Below are 20,702 nucleotides of genomic sequence, written 5' to 3' on the forward strand. Positions count from 1 at the left end.
AGGGAGTCAAGCTATGCTGACCTTGGTTCTTCCTATATCAAAACCAGGCTGATTTATTAGGAGAGGGTCAATGCGGGAGTAGACATCTGAGAAGCAAAGTTTATTCCCAGGCATCAGGGGCTCGGTAATTATCCCCAGCTTGCAAAGATTAAAACAGGAAGGGAATTCAATGGTGTCACGATTTATCTGGCCAGCCCCCTGCTTCCCAGTCCAAGGCTGTAGGAACCTTTCTGCATATTAGGACTACCCATTAATGCAATGGATATGGTACTAGGAAACCGGGCCTTATTCCTGGCATTCAAACTTGGATGCTGCAGTATATTGAGCACCTTTTAACAAAGGAGAAGCATTGTTCCCATTTTACAGAATCCGAGGCCCAGGGGAATGGAAACAGCCTACTTTTCCGAAGTGGCCCCTAAATGCAAATAGCCAGCTGAACTTGTGCGTGTATCTCAAAATGGGCACTCAAAACACACCCACCAGAGGCCTCCAAACCTTGGGCAGTGACATGCCCAAGGCCTGTATGGCGAGTCAGTGGCAGGACTTGGAATAAAACCCAAATGTCTTGATTCTCGGTTCTCAGCCACGTGACGGGGAATAGCCTTAGAAATGGAGGCAGAAGGGAAGAAGAAGAAGAAACTATTGATGTCAGAGCCTTGGCTAGTTTTAGAGGTAGTTTGAGGTTTGGCTAAGCACTGATACGTTGGTATGCACATCTGAAATGAGCAGAGTGATCTGTCAAGACAGGCAGCTTCCCACGTGATTCCCAATCTTTGAAAGCAGCCCGGTATCTGATTGTCTCCACCCCAAGAGAAAACAGTCCCCCCATAAGCAAATGCCAGGACAGGATCATCCGGCTTGTGTAATTTTAGCATGCAGCCAACATGAAATACTTGCTGTGGCATCAGGGAAGGGGAGGAGGAGAAAAAGAAACAACAACGCGATATCATCTGAAGTATTGTTTAACACTTTACTTTAAATTGCTGACAGCTTCTGCACAGCTGTGTCCGTGATGGAAGCAGCCTGCTGGCAAGCTGATAAAGCATTAAGACTAGCATATATCTGCAGAAGATATAAAAGGAGGAGAGTCCCTTCCAGCTGCATTAAGGCACCACGCACAAAGCAAAGTTACCTGCTGAAGGCTCGTTTGGATGACGGAAGAATTTGTTTTGATTTCAGATCACTGGGTCTGGCGTTGAGCGCTGGATCCCAGCCGGCTCAGGAGATAGATCTGGGGCTTTCAAACAAGAACCACCTTATCTGACTGCAAGCAGAGAAGGGTCTCGACCCCAAAAATGTCCCCTGTGAACTTGTCTGCCACAGGCAACAAGGAAGAAGTTGCATATGTGAACAGGGCCATGTTTCCCGAACAGCCCGAATCAACACCCAGACACCTGTGCTGGCAGTGTCAGGTCTTCAGCTCATGTTGCCTCTCCTCTGTGGCAGATTTGGATTGCTTTACTGGGGATCAAGATGCCACTTTTGCAAAGGAAAACTGTCCATGAAATTCGTGGTTATATTTTTATTTAAATCACTATATTGCTTCATTTCCTTGTGGGGACCTGGCAGTATAAAGGTGCTTTATACAATCATAAAATCCAAGACAATGAGGGTAGGAAGGGAGCTCAGGAGGTCACATCTAGTCTGACCCTCTGCTCCAAGCAGGACCAGCCCCAACTACGTCATCCCAGCCAGGGCTTTGTCTAACCTGTCTAACATTATACTAGGGTGGCTTATACCCTGTCCCCTTTATAATAGCATGGCTACAGCCATACTGAGCAGGTTGTACCATTTGAATTGCTTTGGTACAGGGGAAATGGTGCAAGTGTTTTGCATCGACAGGGCCTATGCTGAACTCCCTTGACACTGATGGGAGACAACGGACTTCACCATCTCTCCTTGGGCCACAGTGAGGATTGGGCCCAATATGGAAAGAAAATATGACTGCTTTATCCTGCTGGCTGCCTGCGATGATGCCCTGCCTTATATGTTTTAGGCACATGCCCAGATGCCAAGGCAATGGGCACTGTCAACATACCTAAGGGAGATAGATAGATAGGACAGGACTGGAAGGCAAAATCCCATGAACTCTCATCTCTGCTTTGGCACTGATGTGCCCCCACTGAAGCCTTTTTAACGTCCCTGCCTCAGTTTCTCTCTGTCACAGGATGGAAAGGCAATGCTGCCGCACAAAGGCATTAGGAAGGTGATCCACTCCACACCCGTGACATGCCAGAGACAAGCCTCCTCTCGAGTGCAATAGCAGTGTTTGTGTTGTGCTGGCATGAGGCACATCGTCTTTTTGCTGCCCCTGCCGGAGCCCTCCTGGAAATGAGCTGAAGAGTTCCTGACACCATCCCAAGTCAATGCATACACGAAATAAAAAAAAAAGCGGGTGCTCTCTTCTTCTTCCCTCCTCCTGCCCCCTTCCAGAAGGAGCCAAATCCTGATCCTGTTTACACCAAACATAGTCCTGGAAGAAATCCATGGAAGTCATTTCCTCCAGATGTAGGTGGGTGTAAGAGAAAGCAGAATTCAGCACTGCGTCTTCACGGATAGATCCTTAGTAGGGAAAAAAAGCCCCACTAAAGCCCGCTTTATCTTGACGGTACAAGCTGGTTCAATAAATGTAAAGCACATGTGTTATATAACAGTGGAATAATCTATGGTATTGAGGGCTCCCAGACAGTAGAAGCTTTTCCATTTGCAAAGGGGAGGGGGGGGGAAATTAAATAAGGAGAGAAATATATATTTTCTGAATAAAGTGCTTCTTGCAGGATTTTTTTTTTTTAAAAAAAATACTGAACTGTGAAACCTAAAGTAGGGCAATACCCTTCCTTTCAACAATACCTTGACTTCCTACAGTCAGCAGATGCAATATGCATGGGATTCAGAATGATCCCATTAAAATTCATTAAACCGTGTTTCCAGCTATTTAGTAAATTTTGAAGAAAAGAAACCTATTGCCTCTTCTGCTCCCTACTATGGCCTCTTTGAATGTAATTAACCCTTCATTCATGGGTCTTTCTATCCAACTAATCTCCCACCCTGTGCCTTCCAATGCATTTTTAATGCCACGGCTAATACCGCCACCTAAAATCCCCCAGCACTCACTGTGCAATGGAGCTCTTTGCAGAGGCGAGGTACTGTAAATCTCCATAAACAGTGCTTGGATGAACAGCAAATTCAGATAAGTGATGCGTTCTTTTTCATGCCTTCCAGTTACAAACGGGGAATGCTCTTCCTCCTTCAAGGTAGATTTTTGTCAGGGATGACGCTGTATTCACGCCACCCCAGGGGAGTTAGCTGTTGGATTTGGGGAGAGGGGCGCGATTGGGGGTAGGGGGAATAAGGAAAGAAAGAAGTAGAAGAAATAAATAAAGCCACAGAGAGAGACGTGCAATCAATTAAAAAGCAAACAATAAGAAAGTCATGCAAATCAGCCGGGAGATGTTATACAGGGTGTCACTGTGGCTCACGCAGAACAGAAAACTACCCTCACTTGTACAAAAGGGTCTAATCCAGGCTGGCTCTGAGCGCCCTATATGCACAGTGATTAAGAAGCTTATCCCTTATTTTTGGGTGTTGCCAGGCAGGATGGAGAGGAGGGGGGGATTATATCATTTGAAATAAAACTGACTGAAATTTTCATGAATTTTTTTTTTTCCCCTCGATGATAAATGGCTAGTTTGTCAAAACGAATGTGTCTGATTCTGATGGATCCTTTTTTTTTTTCTGTGGGGGAGGGGGGGAGATGCAGGGAAAGGTGTGTAGCAAAAATGAAAACTTTGGACGAGACTCTAACCTTTTTTTTTTTTGACATGTTTTTCAGGATCAAATGTCATTCCCTGGTCTGCCCTAATCTGAATCTCTCTGTAAGAAGAGTCAGAAAGGCAGTTTATTAAGAGGTAGGAATCACAGGACCATTCACATCACAATGTACTGACAACACTTTGTCCTTCTTCTGTGATTTCAATATCCTGTTTCAGCTCCAATCTAAAGAGTGTCATTTATGAGTCACAGAACGATGCTTCACACCTGGTCTCGGAAAACTCCTACAATCTTAGATATTATTTATGAACCTTAAATATTCTTCAGGGCCCCTGGATTAGCAAAGCATTTAAGCTTATGGTTAACACCATGCACCCATGGATTTCAGAGTGGCCACTCGTGCAATTAAATCAACTATGTGCCTTGCTGAATGGAGGCCTACATGCTATTGGCATGTTGCATCTCAAGTAAAAATAGACTCATCCTCATAGCTCCAGTGTTAGCTAGTATATCTGTCTATACGGGCTCTATGTGTGTGCACAGGTGTATGCACTTATTTATTGCTGCATATTATTGTCTCGTGCTCCAGCTTCGGCCTCACATCTGGTGCTGTGCAACCACGAACGAACGAGTCCCGGCCCTTTGAGATTGGACTCAGACATGAAGGTTTGCATCCTGAATAAAAGTGGCATCCTTTTCCATAACTGGGATGCTTGTTTTAAATAGCTTATTTACCTTGCAGGTGCATTGTCAGGCTTTGCAAAATAAATGGGTTTTACAGAGAAAGCCAGGTTATAAATATCTATACATCATTGATGCAGCTTAATGAATAAAAGCGTGGGGCTCTCAAAGAACTTTATGGATATGGGCAGGTGTTGTTATCACCATTTTACAGACACATAAACCAAGGCACAAAGATGATAAGGGCTTAATTGCGCAAACTTCTCAGCCCTAGGTGACGGTGAATATTATACGGCAAGCTGATGGAGGGGGGAATAGGAATAAAATGTGGGAGTCTTGGCTCCTGATCCTCCTGGGAAGATCAGCTCAAAGAAAAAGGCTAAGCGGGGGTATATGTTAGACAGGTATACGTCTGATGCACCTATAGGTATCTGTGAACAGTTTAGTCTAGCATCAGTGCTGAACAAACTGTAGACAATTCTCAGAAAGGTCATGTGTGTAAGTACAATGTAACACAACCGTGCATTTAACTTACATCTCTGTGGCCCTGAAAGTACATGCATGGGTTTACCTAGGAATTAAAGCTTAGACACAAAGGAGTCCATCTGGACAGTATTCAGGACAGGCTGCACAAAGAGGGTGGGGGGAACGGTTCACGTTTTCTAAAACAAATAGGCTGGAGCGAAACTGTTTGTCTGCAAGTCTTAGTCTGATATCCAAAAAAAAAAAAAAAAAAACCCACAAAAGACTCAAATTCTTCTTATTATTATTTATGAACACAGACAAAAAGCCAAAGGGTACACTGCAGCGCTCACAGATGCTGATTAGCTGGAGATTATATTGATGATGTAATAAAAATTCACTTTGTCTATTAAGCAGCACCAGGACAATCAGAGAGAGATTAGATAAAAATCAGAGAATGAATAATAGAAGGGAGAGGGAATGTCATAAACCATAAGTCCCACCAAAGCACTCCAGCATGGAGTAGCCCCCTCGAATAAATGCATGCTGGAAGATATATCTATGGTCCATATACCTGCATTAATATAGATACATAAATATATCAAGGATATAGGTAGATTGGTGTATATATATATAATCATCTATCCCCAGGTACTTTTATACCCTTCTATATATGTATAAATAAATGCAGGTATGTACACTTCCACTTTTCCACTGCCTGTGTATGTATAAATGAATGGATAGATCTTTAGGTGTGCTTGCACAGATCTAAATATGCATGTACACAGGTATCTCCCATTTCTATAGATGGCCTATGCAGAAATACACTCCCAAGTCTATGAGATCAAGAGTCGGTGCTTGTCTAAAATATCTGCCTTTTGGCCACAGCAAAGGCCAGTCAGATGGCGCTGGGAGAAATTTTTCTCCTCGGGAGCGCTTGCTTGAAAGGGAGAAGTGCCGCTGCACATCCAAGGTTGGTTTAAGTTTACTGACCATGTTTAATATTTGATTAAACCTTTGGCATAGCTGGCTATCCTGATCTGAATAGAAGATCCGACACTTTCCCTGGTAGTAAAGCCAAGCATAAGGAATAGCCCGGCTCTGACTAGTGCTACCTTTTGCATACGGGGCTGAATTCTGCCACATCTAAAAAACTGTGAAATGCTGCTTCTTCCTTTCAGCTGTCTTTTTATGAAACCAGACAGCAAATCCTGAAATGAGTCCACCACCCCAATCTGAAAGGGAAGGGTACATTGATTTATCAGTAGGAGAAGTGCCATCCTTCCAACTCTCCCCTCCCTGCTTCGAAGTATTGCTCTCTCTCCTCCTCTCCGCACTTCGTGCCTGTGGTTTTCATTATTATTTGCTAAATACACGGCACCCTTCTGGTCACCGCACTCGGCAGCTTGGCGAGCCTTGTGGCATTGCCCACGCAAGTACACACAAATGCAATCATTGCTTTTATAAATAAATCACGCAGGGAGGAGCAGGGGAAAGAAACGCTGGACTTAATGGAAAGGAGCAAGGGGCCGCAGAAAACAATGAGCAGATCTCAAGGTGTCTTCTAGTCACTGATACTTTCTGAGTGGATGGGATGTAAGGACATTTTATCCGAGGGGGTCTTTGCACTTGCCTCCTATACGAGGAAATGCCCAGCCCTTTAGCACAGACCTAAATCATGATTACTTTGCACTTAGATACTTTCCAGACAAAACTGTTGGCCAAGCTGGGTCTCTCGAATCCCTCTGTTGCACGTATCAAAATGAAGGTGCAGAGAGGTTTAAATGCAGGACTATGCAGGATGCTAGTGACAGGGCTGGAAAGAGGTAGCTGCCTTCCCCCATCCCAAGCCATGACCATGCTGCTTTCATTTGGAGGGATGCGGGGGGGACACGACTTGGTTTGCTTGGAGATTGGCTGGGACAAGTGAGACGGATGCGCTGATAAAGCGCAGAAAGCGCAGAAAAAAAAATCTTGTAAGAAGCAGGAAGAAATAAGTTACAAATAAGTACGGATTTTAAAAATTCAGTGGAAAATATAGGAGGGATTATCGCTCAGGTGAGAGAAACCTGCTGATGACTGAATTAAAGCAACCATTTGATTAGGCTGGTAAAATTCTCTTACCTTTGGTTATATTATTTTGTTGATCTGCAAACTTGAGTGTTGCTGTCCAATGGATAACTCCCCTGTTTTCACCCCTTCTCCCCTGCCCCAGAGTTTTTCACTGTAGCAGGTTTCCTTAGCCAGGACACACTGACTCTGAGGCTTTCTGATGCCTGCCATAGCTTTTACTTGACTTAGGGAGACTGACTGCCTCCCGGTAGACCCTGCATACCTCCCCAGCATGTTGGTGGAAGCAGAGACGTGCGGGGTAGGTGCTACAGTGAACTAGTGGACTTTGGTTGTAGAGCCAAGAAATGAACACAGGGAGCACGGATGTGACTACCAGCTAGCAAGAGTGTAGGGGAAGGACCTTAATATGGAGCTGAACTTCCTTGTGGGAGTCTGAGGAAGACAGAGAGACCCTGGGAAATGAAGTGGTAGGACAGCATCGGCCAGGGAAGGGAATGGCTGGAGAGGGAAAGTGGCCATGAGAAGGGGATCTGCTGGGGCAAGCAGTGTGGGCGGCCTGCCTGCTGCACCATGCCGCTTCCCTGCCGCATTGCGCCCCATGCCCCTGCCCGTCTGCAGCAGCTCCAGTGACGTGGAGAGGGCTTGGGGAACGGGTGCCAAAATGCAAGTTTGCCCAGGGCAGCTTTTTCTCTCTGTGCCTTGAGACTGTGCAGAGGGAGTTAGGGGGGAACATGAGGTCTGAACCCACAAAGCTTGAGCTTGGAGCTGGAATCTCAATGGGGGGGGGGAAGGCTATGCCTGGGAGTTACAGCCACGGAGAGAAACCCAGAGGTGGGAAGACCGGGCCTTGAACTGGGACAGCAATAACATCGGTTTGGGCCAAAGAACGGAGCCTCAGGAGCAAGTAGCTTGCCTAGGGATCTCAACAGGCAGCACAGAGCAGAGTCACTGGGCCAGTGGGCAGCCTCACTATTTATTTGAATTATAAATCTGCAGCAAGGGATCCTGTCACTGGACTGGAGGGGTGTGTGTGTGTGTGTGTGTGTGTGTGTGTGTGTGTGTGTGTGTGTGCATGCATCTAGAGGCGGTGAATCCTTTTGTGAATCAAATGGTAAAATCAAAATTCTCCCAGTACCTTTGCAGCCCTTGGTAATGAATTAATCAGGAAAGAGTAATCGCTTTAAAGCACATGCCAACCATTACTAGGGAGCCTGGTCTGAAGCACTGTTTCCTTCAAAAAACAATGCTCTCTCTATTTCCTCTGCCCCCCCTCCACTCTGTTCTGCAAATGCTGCCTGGAAAACTGAGTAATATGTAAATAATTAAGCAAACAAATACTTTCCAAGCTGTTCCCAGGCCCATTGAGACTGAGCCCGGATTTCAGGTAATCTGGATGACATCATGTTTGCACATTTGTGTACACACACGTGCACACACGCACACACACACACATGCACACACACACTCCCTTGCTGCCTTTGTCAGAATGTCTGTAATAAAAGCTCATTCAAATATTTTTGGACTAGGAGTCGCGGGTGGGATTCTGGGGGTGTTACACGTTCAGGTTCAAAAAGCGCCCTCACCCTAACTCTTCGGGGTGCTGAAAACATGAGTGAGAAGAGGAAACAAAAAGTTTGATATGGACATAGTCACTAAGAATGAAAAATATATATATATAAATAATAAAGGCTGCTTTATTTGCTAGTTGCTGGCTGCTGAGTGGGGGAGATAAACTGAACATCATGTTTTTTAAGCAAAATGCTTCCTATATCCATTAATATTTATCCACTCAGTGAGATATCTTTTGGGTAGTAACTGTATCAACTACCTCCTGCCTTGACCAACCTGCAGTGGAAAGGCCAAGGGTCATGAGTGACAGGTGCCTCCTGAACCTGGGGGGCACCCACAGAAGCCCCCGCCAGTGGTGGCCCTGTCAGGGGGGCACCAGCCCTGCCGACAGCATTGGTGTCCGCCGTCAGGGAGGGTACGTGCACCCCCATGCACCCCCTACCAGTCACCTATGCCAAGGGTGTTCTCACACCCCATCTTCCAGTCTTCCCACACCCTTTTCCAAGGATGCCACAGTAGCAATAGTCTCTTTTTGGTAGGGGGGGCTTTTATTTGCAAGACCCCTGATCCCAATCCCACCACAATGAGGCCTGGGTCTCTCATTGACTTCACCAGGTTTGGGGTCAGGTGCTAGCACATGAACAAAAGCCACTAACTCAATTCACTTAATCCACCCAGAGGTGCCCAACCGAGACCAGCAGCCTGACACTGCTGTCCCAGGCCGACTATGGGCCAGCTGCCAACAGCCTGATCCAAATCCATTGGAAAGAACGGGCGTTGGATTGGGCCCCTCAGCAACAAAGACATGACGCAACCCTGCACCAAAACTTTGAGTCGTGCAGATCTCTGAAGAGCAACAATAATACCCAGGGTGCACATTTCATTAACAAAAAATAAATAAATAAAAATACTGAGCAAGCTCCTGAATCAGTGAATGATGATATTTCTGTAGGCAGCAGCATTACAAAGAAAGGACTCGATCCTTCTCCCACTGAAATGAATGGCAAAACTTCTGCTGGCTTCTCAAACAGCCCCACATTCATGTTTAAAAACTAAATGCTTGAAAAAAAGTTGCCGCCTCCCCACCCACATCTGAAAAACCTTTTCTCAGGTTTCCACAATCCCCCTGCCAAGAACGCTTTGCCACGAAACAGTGCACCTCGTCTATGGTTCTCCAAAATCTTTTACCAATATTAATTAAGCCTCACACGATCGCCCCTCGCCCCCATCCTGAGACACCGGATTAGCCTCAGTTTGCAAGGACTGGGCCCATGGCTCGTTGAACCGGAGGGACTCTTCCCACTGATTCAAAATGGGGTTTGAATGTGGCTTTCAGGCACCGAGTTTAAGTGACTTGCTCGAGGTGCAGAAGTGAGTCATTATCAGAGCCACAATTAGGACCCAGGCATCTGCTTTCCCCACGCAGTCAGTCCTTAACCACTGAACCACGCCGTCCCTGCGCTCCGTGGAATAGCAAGCGTGACAGCAATTTAAGGAGCGCAGCTCTCCGATGCATTAGCCATTAGTGAATGGTACCGACCGAACGACAATGCTCTCTTTTGTTTCATTTAATTTGGTGTTAACTTTTAGTATCCTCACTAGTAGAATGTAAAAACTGTCACCACTGTATCACCATTATCTCCGGCGGTATCTTTATGTGCAGCTTCCCCTCCAACACATCTACGGGTCGGTTTGATTTTCCTCCTTCCGTTAATGACCGAACTTAGAGTGAAATCATTTGTAAGGTACTTATTTGTTTGACATCTAAATCAGTTACATCCAGGCGCTGGCAAATAAAAATGGAACAATAATGCACTTGGAGGACTTTTTCAAAGGGCTTTTTTTTTTTACCCCATTTTCGCATCAAGGTAAATGTTTCTTTTATCTTTCTCTTTCCTCCTCCTTTTTTATTGCCAAGATCTTGAATGAGCTCTACATTCCTTTGTCTTGCTTTACAGAAAAAGAGAAGAAGAACAAATCCAAAAAAACCCTCTCTTCTGATGGAGGGAGAGGGTTTGCATGAATGAGTAACAGCATATGCTAGTGAAGAAGGTGAAAAATCACATCCCTGTTCCATGTATTATTGAAGATGGGATCTGATCAAATAAATAGCTTTTAAAAGCAATTAAACCCACACGAAAGGGAAACATTTGCCCTCTAAGCTGAAGCAAGGGATAATGAAATGCAAACCAGCCTGAAACTACCATGCAGTAACTAGAACAAGACACTTCAAGCTGAATGGTATAACCGAAAGAGTCAACTCGCAAACCTAGATAAGGCAGCATATTGCTGAAGAGGGAGTAGTTAGGAGATTGTGAAGCAAGCAGGTCTGCGTGTCTAGATTTATACGAGTAACAATTTGAAGGCAGTCACATTGCATGTTATCCATAGTTCTTCTCTCACGGGCGGTATCCTGCAAAATTGTGCCTATCTTCAGAGCCTACTCCAAAGCCCTTTGAAATCAAGGGGAATCTTTCTCTTGACTTAATGAGGTCTTTGGATCGGGCCCTTGGCTGATTTGGAAAGCCTTTTATATATGTCAGCTATATTTAAACTACGCTCTTCTCTTGGTTCTTTTCATATTCATTCAAATAATGTTTAGCAGAGAGGAAATACAACAAGCCAACATGATTCTTGCATCATTATAGAGGCTAACAAAGCACTTAGAAATATGCTTTTAGGGAACAATCCTGCACAACTAGGGATGGAGTAGATGGCCTAAAGGTCCTTTGCCGTCTCTGATTTCTCCAGTGCCTTATGTGCTGTGATACAGCCATGCAAGACTCTGGTTTGAAAGGAAGATAGACACCGATGTCTGCTAGCAGGGCAAGGATACCAGCTCTGTTTGGACAGGGGGAAAATTCCTGTTGTGGAATAACAGGCAAGGGATGAACACTACCTTCAATTTTCACTGGGTTCGCTTTCAAAGAGTGGCAAGCCACTTCACGCTGCTTCTCATGAAAGGGATCCTGTTTCCCAAGCAACATTTTGAAGAAGCGCTTCTAAACATCTTTACCTTATTATATTATTAGAATCAATCAATATGATTAATATTACATGTGGGCAATTTTGTAAATTCTGCTTAGTCTTCCTCCCTGACTGTTAACAGCAGTTACATTATACAGTCTCTGGTTAGACTGGTCAACCAAGCTATCGATAATATTAATAATGGATATCTATATTGTGACCTTTGCTCACAGAACTGAATCTCTCCTATAGGACTGTCAGGTTCCTTAAAGAAGTATTGATAAGCTCATTACTGTATTGCTGCATACAATTTTAGGTGTGATTTTCATTCACCCTCAAGCTTCTACTAACCTAGTACTCCCCCCCCCCCTTTTCCTAAAGCTCTGGCCCTTTTAGAATTGATCAAATAGTGAATTAGAGCATTATATAGAGGAAACATAATCAGGGGATTTCTACAAGCACACTGTGATATATCTTTTGATCTTCTGACAGCCTTCATCCCTCTAGATCCCAGTAAGGATGCACTGTTTTATAGGGATATTATTAGGTTGATGCTGCTTTATACATCTACCTGGAAGAACTACCGAATCCAACAAAGATATTTGTGTGCGTTTTGCAGTGAGTGATGCCTATTATGTGAGGTGAATCTATCCTTAGAGACTGAAAGGGAGAAGAGCAATGTGCAAACGTGAGCCTGCCCTTTATATACATGCGTGCATACGTGGCCTGTGTGTGTATGTGCACTATATACACTGACATTCAAATTAGAAACAGCCCAGGTATGCAGTCACATCTTACCAATCCAACTCTCTCTGCAAAGCTCCATTTTCATTTTGTTTGAAAAAGCGTCATGTCAAGAGCTACATGCCCAGTACACTGTGAAGTCAGCCTGGTTACCTTTAAAATATTTTTGAGACCCACACACAATGTACAAATAAACCAGACATGGATTAATTAGGTGTGACTGTATCATTAAATTAGTATAATGAACAAACAGCTACATATCGCATTAAACCCTGATATAATGATTCCAAGAATAGCCTTCAAGTCACCTGCCTCTTTCACCTAAGAAGATTTCTGTAGTAGTACATTTAAAAAGGGATTTTTTAGAGATACAAATGAGTGTGTGGGTATTGCATGTACATGCACATCCAGATATATATGTCTATATGTACACTGAATGTGTTTATGGATACATATGTCCAATGCATGCGTACATACACATATCTAATTATATATGCAAATACACTTATACATGTATTTGTATATCTCCTCAGCTTTATTCTGTATTGCACCTTCCATGCAGAATATTTTCAAGATTAAAATAGCAAAATCACAGATTTAAAAACTAGGGGCTTGGAGGGGGAGAGAGTTTGTAGTAAAAGCAAGTGGCGAATTTTCTGTCTGTCCTTCTGTCTCTAAGGCAACTTGCTCTCTGCTGTCTGCAAGGTCCTGATGGCAAAATGCTCCTCCGCATTTTTACAGCCCAACTTTTGGGGAGGTGTCAGCCTCAACAGCTAAGCCTTCCTATGAAACAGTTAATGTTAAGCAATGATTGCCCATGTTCAACAAAGGAGGGAGAAATAAACAGATAAGGGTGAGGTAGATCGAAATCTGCATGCCTCATTGGCTGAGCTGTCTGTTATTTCTAATGCATCTGAAGGGTTTGTTACTAAGAACCTGCTAAGTATCTTTAAACCTTTGATCTGTAGCCAGTCTTAACAAAGGTGACAATTAATTAAAGGAAGAGTGCATTGCAATAAAGTTACATTGTGGTCAGTTTATACACACTGTCCAAAGCTGGTTCACAGAAGTCACTGTCAATTAAAGTCTTGTTGGAGTCCAGTTCATTATCAATCCCGCCCCCCGCCCCCTTCTTGCCTTGATCGTTATTTTCGGCTGCTTCTGCTTGACAAATTTAACATGGTGTCTATATTTATATGTCCTTCCATTCATTTACATGGACTAGATAGCTGTTTATGATGTATTTTTAACCACCACGTATGGTCCGGCACTTTATTTGAGTGGCTTAAAGTCCTCATCCATCTTTATTTTAAGGAACTACCATAATAAGCCTTCTCTTCCTTAGAGATGTCAGTTGTTTATAATGAATGCACATTAAAAGCTGCAGTCACCTGCATGTGCACTCCAGCTGCGGCTCAAAGTGACAAAAGCAAGGAAATGCACAGGCCATGGAGATACCCTGGCTTTAGCTTGCAGGCAGTGCTTTCCTACAGAGCGGCAGAACATCATTCAGCAATGCCTAAGATCAGAGTCCTCCCATGGCTGGAGGAGCTGGGAGGACAGAGGTCCCTGGGGTGCAGAGCCTGGCTCCGCCGGGGGAGCAAGGACAAAACTTCCACTTGCCAGGACTTTTCTCCCCATTTCCCTGGCAATGTCATCAGGCTTTGCCCTGTGCTATGATCTCTGTCATCTTTGGAAGACTTCAATGAGTAAGGAAATACAGAAAGGGGCCTCACATAAGAGCAGTTTAACTACCCATTCCTCTGTTTCATACCTTTATCTTGCCAACAGAAATCTAGAAGAGACAAGTTCCCAAGCCTGAAAGTGTACAAGAAGTGCTGAGAGAGACGGACGGGCTGTGGTTTGTCAGGTTAATTCACACTCCAGTGGTTTACCAATGGGGAACCTACACCTTAGAGCAGGGATGAACAATTATTTTGGGCAGAGGGCCACTTACTGAGTTTTGGCAAGTCATCGAGGGCCGCATTACAGGGAGCCAGGGGCAGATAAATATTAATTTACTACATTTTTTAGGGGCCCTGCGGGCCGGATAGGAGGGCCGCATTTTGCCCACCCCTGCCTTAAAGCAGAGCCACTGGGCTAGTTACCTTCCAAGCATGCGGCCTGATGCGGACACCACTGAATCAGAGGGCCAAAGTCCCACTGACTATTGGATGGCAAACAGACAGAGGACATTTGGTCTTTTGCATAGGAGCATGCTGGGATTACCAGCCCTCTACCCCATTCACTAAAGACTAGGTTTAACCGACCCTATCTTAAACTTCACCTGCCTGGTACAATCACTCCAAGGGAGAACTCGCTGCAGGGCATGGCCAGGAGATTATTAAGGGGGTGGACTTTGTGGCCTGCTGCTCTGTAAATTGCCTGACACCTAGAGAAATCTTTCTGGTACCGGCAGGTAACTGATGCAATACACTGGATCATCTCCTCCAGTCGTTTCTCCTTTGGAGACATTGCTGCCTATTGCATAAACCATCCTCAGTTCACACTTCATTGGCACAAGAGGCCGGAGCACTCCTTTTGAGTGGTTGTGGCCTGCCGGATCAATGCATACACACAGGGAACACATGATTGAAAAAAAACAAAAAAAAAACCCCAACCCTCTGGCATCTTGCTGAGAAATGTTGCTGTGTATTCCTAGCTCTGAAAGCCAAAAGAGGTCTTCCTCAACTGTTCAGCCCCTTCACACCCCCTTCCCCCCCAGCTCCTCTATAATAAGCACAGAAGTTCCTGAACTCTTCTCGGTGCATTGCAACCAAATTTCTATTAGATGCAAGCCAAATCTTGCAGGCTTACTCACTGCGATTCTCCGACACGGTCCCTCCGAACACTATTCCACTGCCTGCTGGACTTTTTTCACATCCAGTTTGAAACATCTGCTAAAAATGTTCCTTGCACCTTCTTTTGTAGTATCTGGAACCGGCTCCTGCCAGAGCCAGGGAACTGGGTTCAATGGGCCATGGCTGTTATCCAGTGTGACAATGTTTCTAGCACTTTTTTTCCAGTCATGGGATAAGTCAGTGACCACTCAGAATATTTCTCCTTTTCTGTTGCTACCTTTCAGGTGTTTGTGGGCTTGTATGCTCTCCTTACTTTGCAGTTTCTCTTCTACCGTGGACATATATGTTGCTCTATCGGCTTCACTTAAAAAAAATACAAAGTCAGTTCTTCGGGGAAAAAAACCCCACAACCCCCCCCCCTTGTTCCTATCATACAACACCTAGATGTACAAAGGAATATTATATGCTGAAAGGCATGAAGAATTTCAATTTATCCATATCTGTGAAATACAAACTTAAAGATGGAAGAGCTGGAGTTAAAAAAAAAAAAAAAGCACTGCAAACTTCTATTGTCTTCTTTCTCTATGCCATTCTTTCACTTTAAAATGAATGAAGACCCTTATTAGGATTGCAATTTGAAATAAGGGTAAAAGCTGTAGCTAAGTGTCAAACTTTGTTACCAAGAGAACTCTGCAACCTGGAGTTTGAATGGGAAATGCTGATACAACCATAACAACGGCATCAGGACGAGGTGCAGTAGCTATTAGAAACCAGAATCCATGTCCAGACAATCAAAAAAGGAGATAAAATCTAGCACTTTCATTTACAAAGCAGTCTGGGCTATTTGTTTAATATATCAAATATACCTAGAGAGACGTATACATATATGGTAGGTGTAAATGTACAGATCACTGGCTCTTGGGTTTTACGTTTCTCTTTCTTACATCAAGCTATCTGATTGCATTTTGGATGTTTTAAGGGATTGTTCTTTCAGACACCGGGCGTAAAGCTCCCTCTGTTTCATTCCACTTTATTTGTGTATTCCCCTCCCTAAAACTTGTCTGGTTTACTACCGCACTAAATACTATGTGCATTGCTTTCAGACAAGCAAACCTTATGTTTCAATTACGGAGGAGTTTATTCAGCACCTGTATTTACTTGGGGCCCTTTTCAACTAAATTGTCATCTCCCAAAGTCTTTATATATGTATGGATATGTATGTGTATATATATCCACACACACACACTCACATATTTCATATTTGGTATATATACACATAAATTTATATCTAACTGCAGTGCATGATAATTTAACAGCCATTGTCATTACACCTTTGAATTTCTCAGATAGCCTAAAAGAGCTCTCATGCTGAGACTTAACAAGGATTATATTTTCTTCTATCTATCTATCTATCTATCTATCTATCTATCTATCTATCTATCTATCTATCTATCTATCTATCTATCTTAAGAGGAGAAAACATAATGAATAGAAGCTTTGTGAACCTGTATCCCAGGTGTCTGAAATTCACAGTTAGGCATGGTGAGAGAAGAGAGTATATCTAACATGGGCTATAAAAAGTGATTTTTTTTGTTTTGTTTTTGGTATAGCATCTTGCTGGTTCATTTACTGATTCCTTGAGTGAGGTGCAGTTCATCTGGAGACATCACCCTAACAAGGGGGGTCCCATGGGGCTGTTCTGGGAGTTGTTATTTATTACTGCAATCATTCAGAGGAGCTTTGAAAGGACAGTGCAGCTTGCAAGATGACCTACTGCCTCTTGCTTTCCCATGGCATACAACTCCATTCTTGAAGTACACCGACCCGCCTGCGTTTCCCCAAATCTGAGTTCTGTGTGGGATGCGCAGATCGGGTCTGACTTCCTAAACAGGGTATTACGAGGACCTGCATGTTTCGAATTAAAACACATTCTAGGCCTTGGGAACAAGTATGCACGGGTAGAAAAGGCTGCTCAATCCTACTGGGACAGCCCTATATTTAGATTGCATTAATTCATAAATATTATACTAAATACCACTTAAATTGGCCTTAAATGACTTCAAAGATAATGCATGATAATATGGCTGTCCTGAGAGCACTAACCTTTATGTCCCCCAGTAACTCAGCCTTTAAGCATCCACCACTGCTAGACAAGGGGGAAGTTGTGAATGAAGGGCTGCCTGGATTGTACTCGTATGATTAGTGAACTCCAGCAGTGTGACAGCGCCTGGGTGGGTCAGCTTGGTCCCTGCCCGCAGAGCGGCCACACAACGCTCTCCCTGCCATGAGACAAAGTACCCCAGGATGGATGTGCTCCTGCCCCAGCTGGGGATCATGGGAAGGATGGAAGAGCTGAGGACAGAGCACTGGAGCCCCTTTTCCCCCCTGAGATCAGGCAGCTCCCAATACCCCCCTCCTTTCCCCCTCCCCATGTGCCTGCCTAACCAATGCATGTCCCTGAAGCATCCTGGGCTGTGACACTGTTGCAGAATCTGGGAGTTTGTGGGCCTTTTGGATGGATCCTTTCAGCAGACTTGACCTTCAGATCCTATATTTGCAACCCCCTCCCCCCCCGTTTTGCAGAAGCCCCCCTTTCTCCTCTCATAGGCTCCTTATATTAATCCCCAAGACACACTCATCCTAGCCATGCTTTGCAGTGGCTTTACACCTGATCTAACTCTGGTCTGCACTGTCTCACTCCGGGCTCACTCCTTGTTGCAGTAGGATGCCGACTGTATACAACACAAGGGGAATCAACCACAGCCCCCCAGCCCCCTGCCTAGGTACACCTCCAAGGTTTCTCTAGATCTGAAAATGAAACCAGCTAAAGAGATCAAGGCTTAACCATCGGCTTGGAAAGCATGGATAGGGGGGAGCACCCCCCCACACCTGAGACCTGTACTCTGCCTCCACAAATCCACACAAGAAGTGGGGGAAGAAATATATTTCTGTGCCCGGCGGATTGAGAAAAGAACATCTAAAAAGAAAAGAAAAGGGGGGTAGGGGCAATTACAGAGAGAGAGAGATCACCAAAAGCCAGACACGGCCCCTATCCTTCAAAGCCCTGGTTTTTGACTTAATAGTAATTAATCACTGGTGGGAAGAAAGTTTTTTTTTGTTTTTTTTTTCCCGCTCCCCCAGCTAGCCAGAGGCACATTTTTATCAGGATTAGCTAATAAATCAGCCGCATCCAACTCTTCTTGGAAGGGCTAAATAAAACGGCTCTCTCCAACGCCGGCATGTCTTTGCAAGCCCCACTCCAACCCTAGCTTCGCTCCATCAGAGCATCCATCAGCACCATCATTTTCTCCCCCTCTTCCCAAGTCCCGAAGTTGTAGCACGCTCCAAATGAATCCGCTTTCTAGACAAACTGGGGTGATGGGCTGGGCAGATCCCCCCTCCTCCTGCCTCTGCTGGGGTGGCAGCTCGGGGAGGGAGGGGAGTGGAGTGGCTTGCTAATTTGCAGGGGTATTTGCTACACATATTCAGGCGAGATAAAGGAGGTCTCCCTCTCTTCTCCCCCTCGGAGTGTGCGCGCCTGTGAATACAGACACACACATCCACGCGCTCCTTTTCCACAGCCACACTCCCCAAAACGGCGGCGTGAGTGGAGAAGAAAAGGGAACCTCCACAAAACACATAGAAATTAAAGTTTGCCCGAGGCTAGAATAATTACGGGACTAAGAGGAGAGAAGTCTCTGCCTGGCTCCCAGCTCCGACCGTCGCCTCCTCTCTGCCTGGCATTCAGGTGACTCTGTTTGGCAAAGTTTATTACGATTCCGACTAATTATCTCAAGAAAAACCTCCAGTCGTTCACACCTCCCCGCCCTGCCCATTGCAGCTACGCCCCGGCTCTTAGGCAAAGCCTCCGGGGTTGTCACCTTCCTTGGGCGTAATTTGCTTCGAGGGTTTCTGCAAGGGTTGAACATCACACACGCCCCTTCGTGGGGCTTTCTAGGAAGCTAAAGGGGGGAAAGGTGCTGGTGGGTGATACCCATCCCCGGCCTGGGAGGAGGAGGTGGGGGGCTGGAGAGGGGGGATGTCTCCCGGAACTTCTCACTCATCCCTAGTGTCCCCGATCGGGGGTATTTGTAGTTGGAGACATCCTGGTTTGTCCCCTTTTGGGGGTGTGTGTGTGTGCCGGGGCTTGACTTCTGACCATGCCATTAACTTTCAGATTTACAGCTCGCCAGGCGATCTGCAAAGACGTGAAGCCACTGCTGCTCTCGCTCCGAGGAGCCTGACTTGGGGCTGCTATTTGAAGCCGTCGGGTTAGTCGAGAGAAGTTTCCCTCGCCCTGGCTGCCAAGGCGATGCTGCCCGCCCAGCTGCGGCGGCTGGGATGCCAGGAGTGGCCCTCTTGGAAAGGGCATGGCAATGCCCTCGCCACACAGCTGTGTCCGGAGAGTTAGCAAAGTGCCTGGCTTGGGCTGCGAGCGGCTGTGCCATGGCCATCACCTCCAACTTCCTCACTTGAGTGCTACTTTCCTGCGTGGCGATCCATCGACTTGCAAGCATGATCCCCCCCTCTGCCTCCCCCCACCCCACCCCGCACTCAACGCTTTGCATCCTATGCCTCTCAACTCCACATCCCTTCCCTACAGCTGGCATCCTCGCAGGGTGGCTACACACGGAGGGAGAGCTGGAAATAATCATGCCCAAAACAAAACAAAAAAAAAGACCCAAAAGTTCCTGCTTTCCTCCAGCCCAATGGACCAGGCAGGCTAAAGTAGTATCTGAAGCTCTGCATGCCCGGAGGAGGAAAACACCACCAACCACCCCCTGCATGCATTTACCCCCCATAGCCATTCCCCCTCCAGCATTTTTTTTTTAAATATTATTTTTATTTTTTTTTTCCTCCCAGGCTTGAATCATCAGTATCAGCTGGAAGGGGGACTGGGAAAAAAAAAACCCCACCGGTGTCTCGGAAACAATAGTTGGGGCAGGAGGTGGGAGCGTGCAGCCTGCGGAGGGAGAGCAGGAAGCCCGGGAGTGGTTTCAGCACCCGCGCTCCGTGGACAGCTCCCCACGGCCACCCGGACCCCGGCGGCTGCATCCTCCTCCCAGGGCATCCCTCCAGCAGGCTGGGGGCAGCCCCCGTCTCCCCCCCATCCCCACCTTTGCAAGAAATAAACAGAAGTCCCTTGGCAGAAATAATAATAATTAAAAAAAAGAAAAAGAAAAAAAAAAAAAAAAAAAAAAAAAAAAAAAGAGAGAAGTCCCCTTCCTCTCCCGATCCGGCCCGGAAAAGTTGGAGGCTAGCCCACCTTTGTGCATCCCAGTGAACCTGTCCTTCAGCACCGTCAGTTCATAGATCTTCCCGAACTCCTCGAAGAGAGGTTTGAGGTCTTTCTCGTCCAGGTTGCGGGGGATCTGCCCAATAAAGAGCTTAATGGCATCGTGGTCCTTCATGGGGATGGTGGATGGGTTTCCGGGACTATGGTTTAATCCGTTCATATGCCCGTTGGTACTGGGGTTGCTGTGATTGCTACTCAGGCTGGTATTGTCTGGTTGTCCGTTTGCTAACGTGGCCATCTTTATATACATAGAGAAAATCTTCTTTCCTTTTTCCCCCCTCTTCTTTTCTCTCTCTCCCTCGCTCCCTCTTTCACACACACGCGCACACACACACTCC

At 45.6% G+C, this 20,702-nt stretch overlaps 1 protein-coding gene across 1 annotated transcript in view; it reads right to left on the minus strand.

Moving 5' to 3' along the window:
- CELF4 (CUGBP, Elav-like family member 4) overlaps window positions 1-20,696 on the minus strand; it is a 1,092,004-nt gene extending 1,071,308 nt beyond the window's left edge. Inside the window, exon 1 of the mRNA XM_019518096.1 lies at window positions 20,335-20,696. Within this exon, the coding sequence (XP_019373641.1) occupies window positions 20,335-20,614 (280 nt within the window). The 5' untranslated portion in view covers window positions 20,615-20,696. The remainder of the gene's footprint in view (window positions 1-20,334) is intronic.
- Window positions 20,697-20,702: the final 6 nt, after the last annotated feature.

This window comes from Gavialis gangeticus, unplaced genomic scaffold (assembly GCF_001723915.1).
Source record: "Gavialis gangeticus isolate Ggan-Ray unplaced genomic scaffold, GavGan_comp1, whole genome shotgun sequence".
Classification (NCBI taxonomy): Eukaryota; Metazoa; Chordata; order Crocodylia; family Gavialidae; genus Gavialis; species Gavialis gangeticus.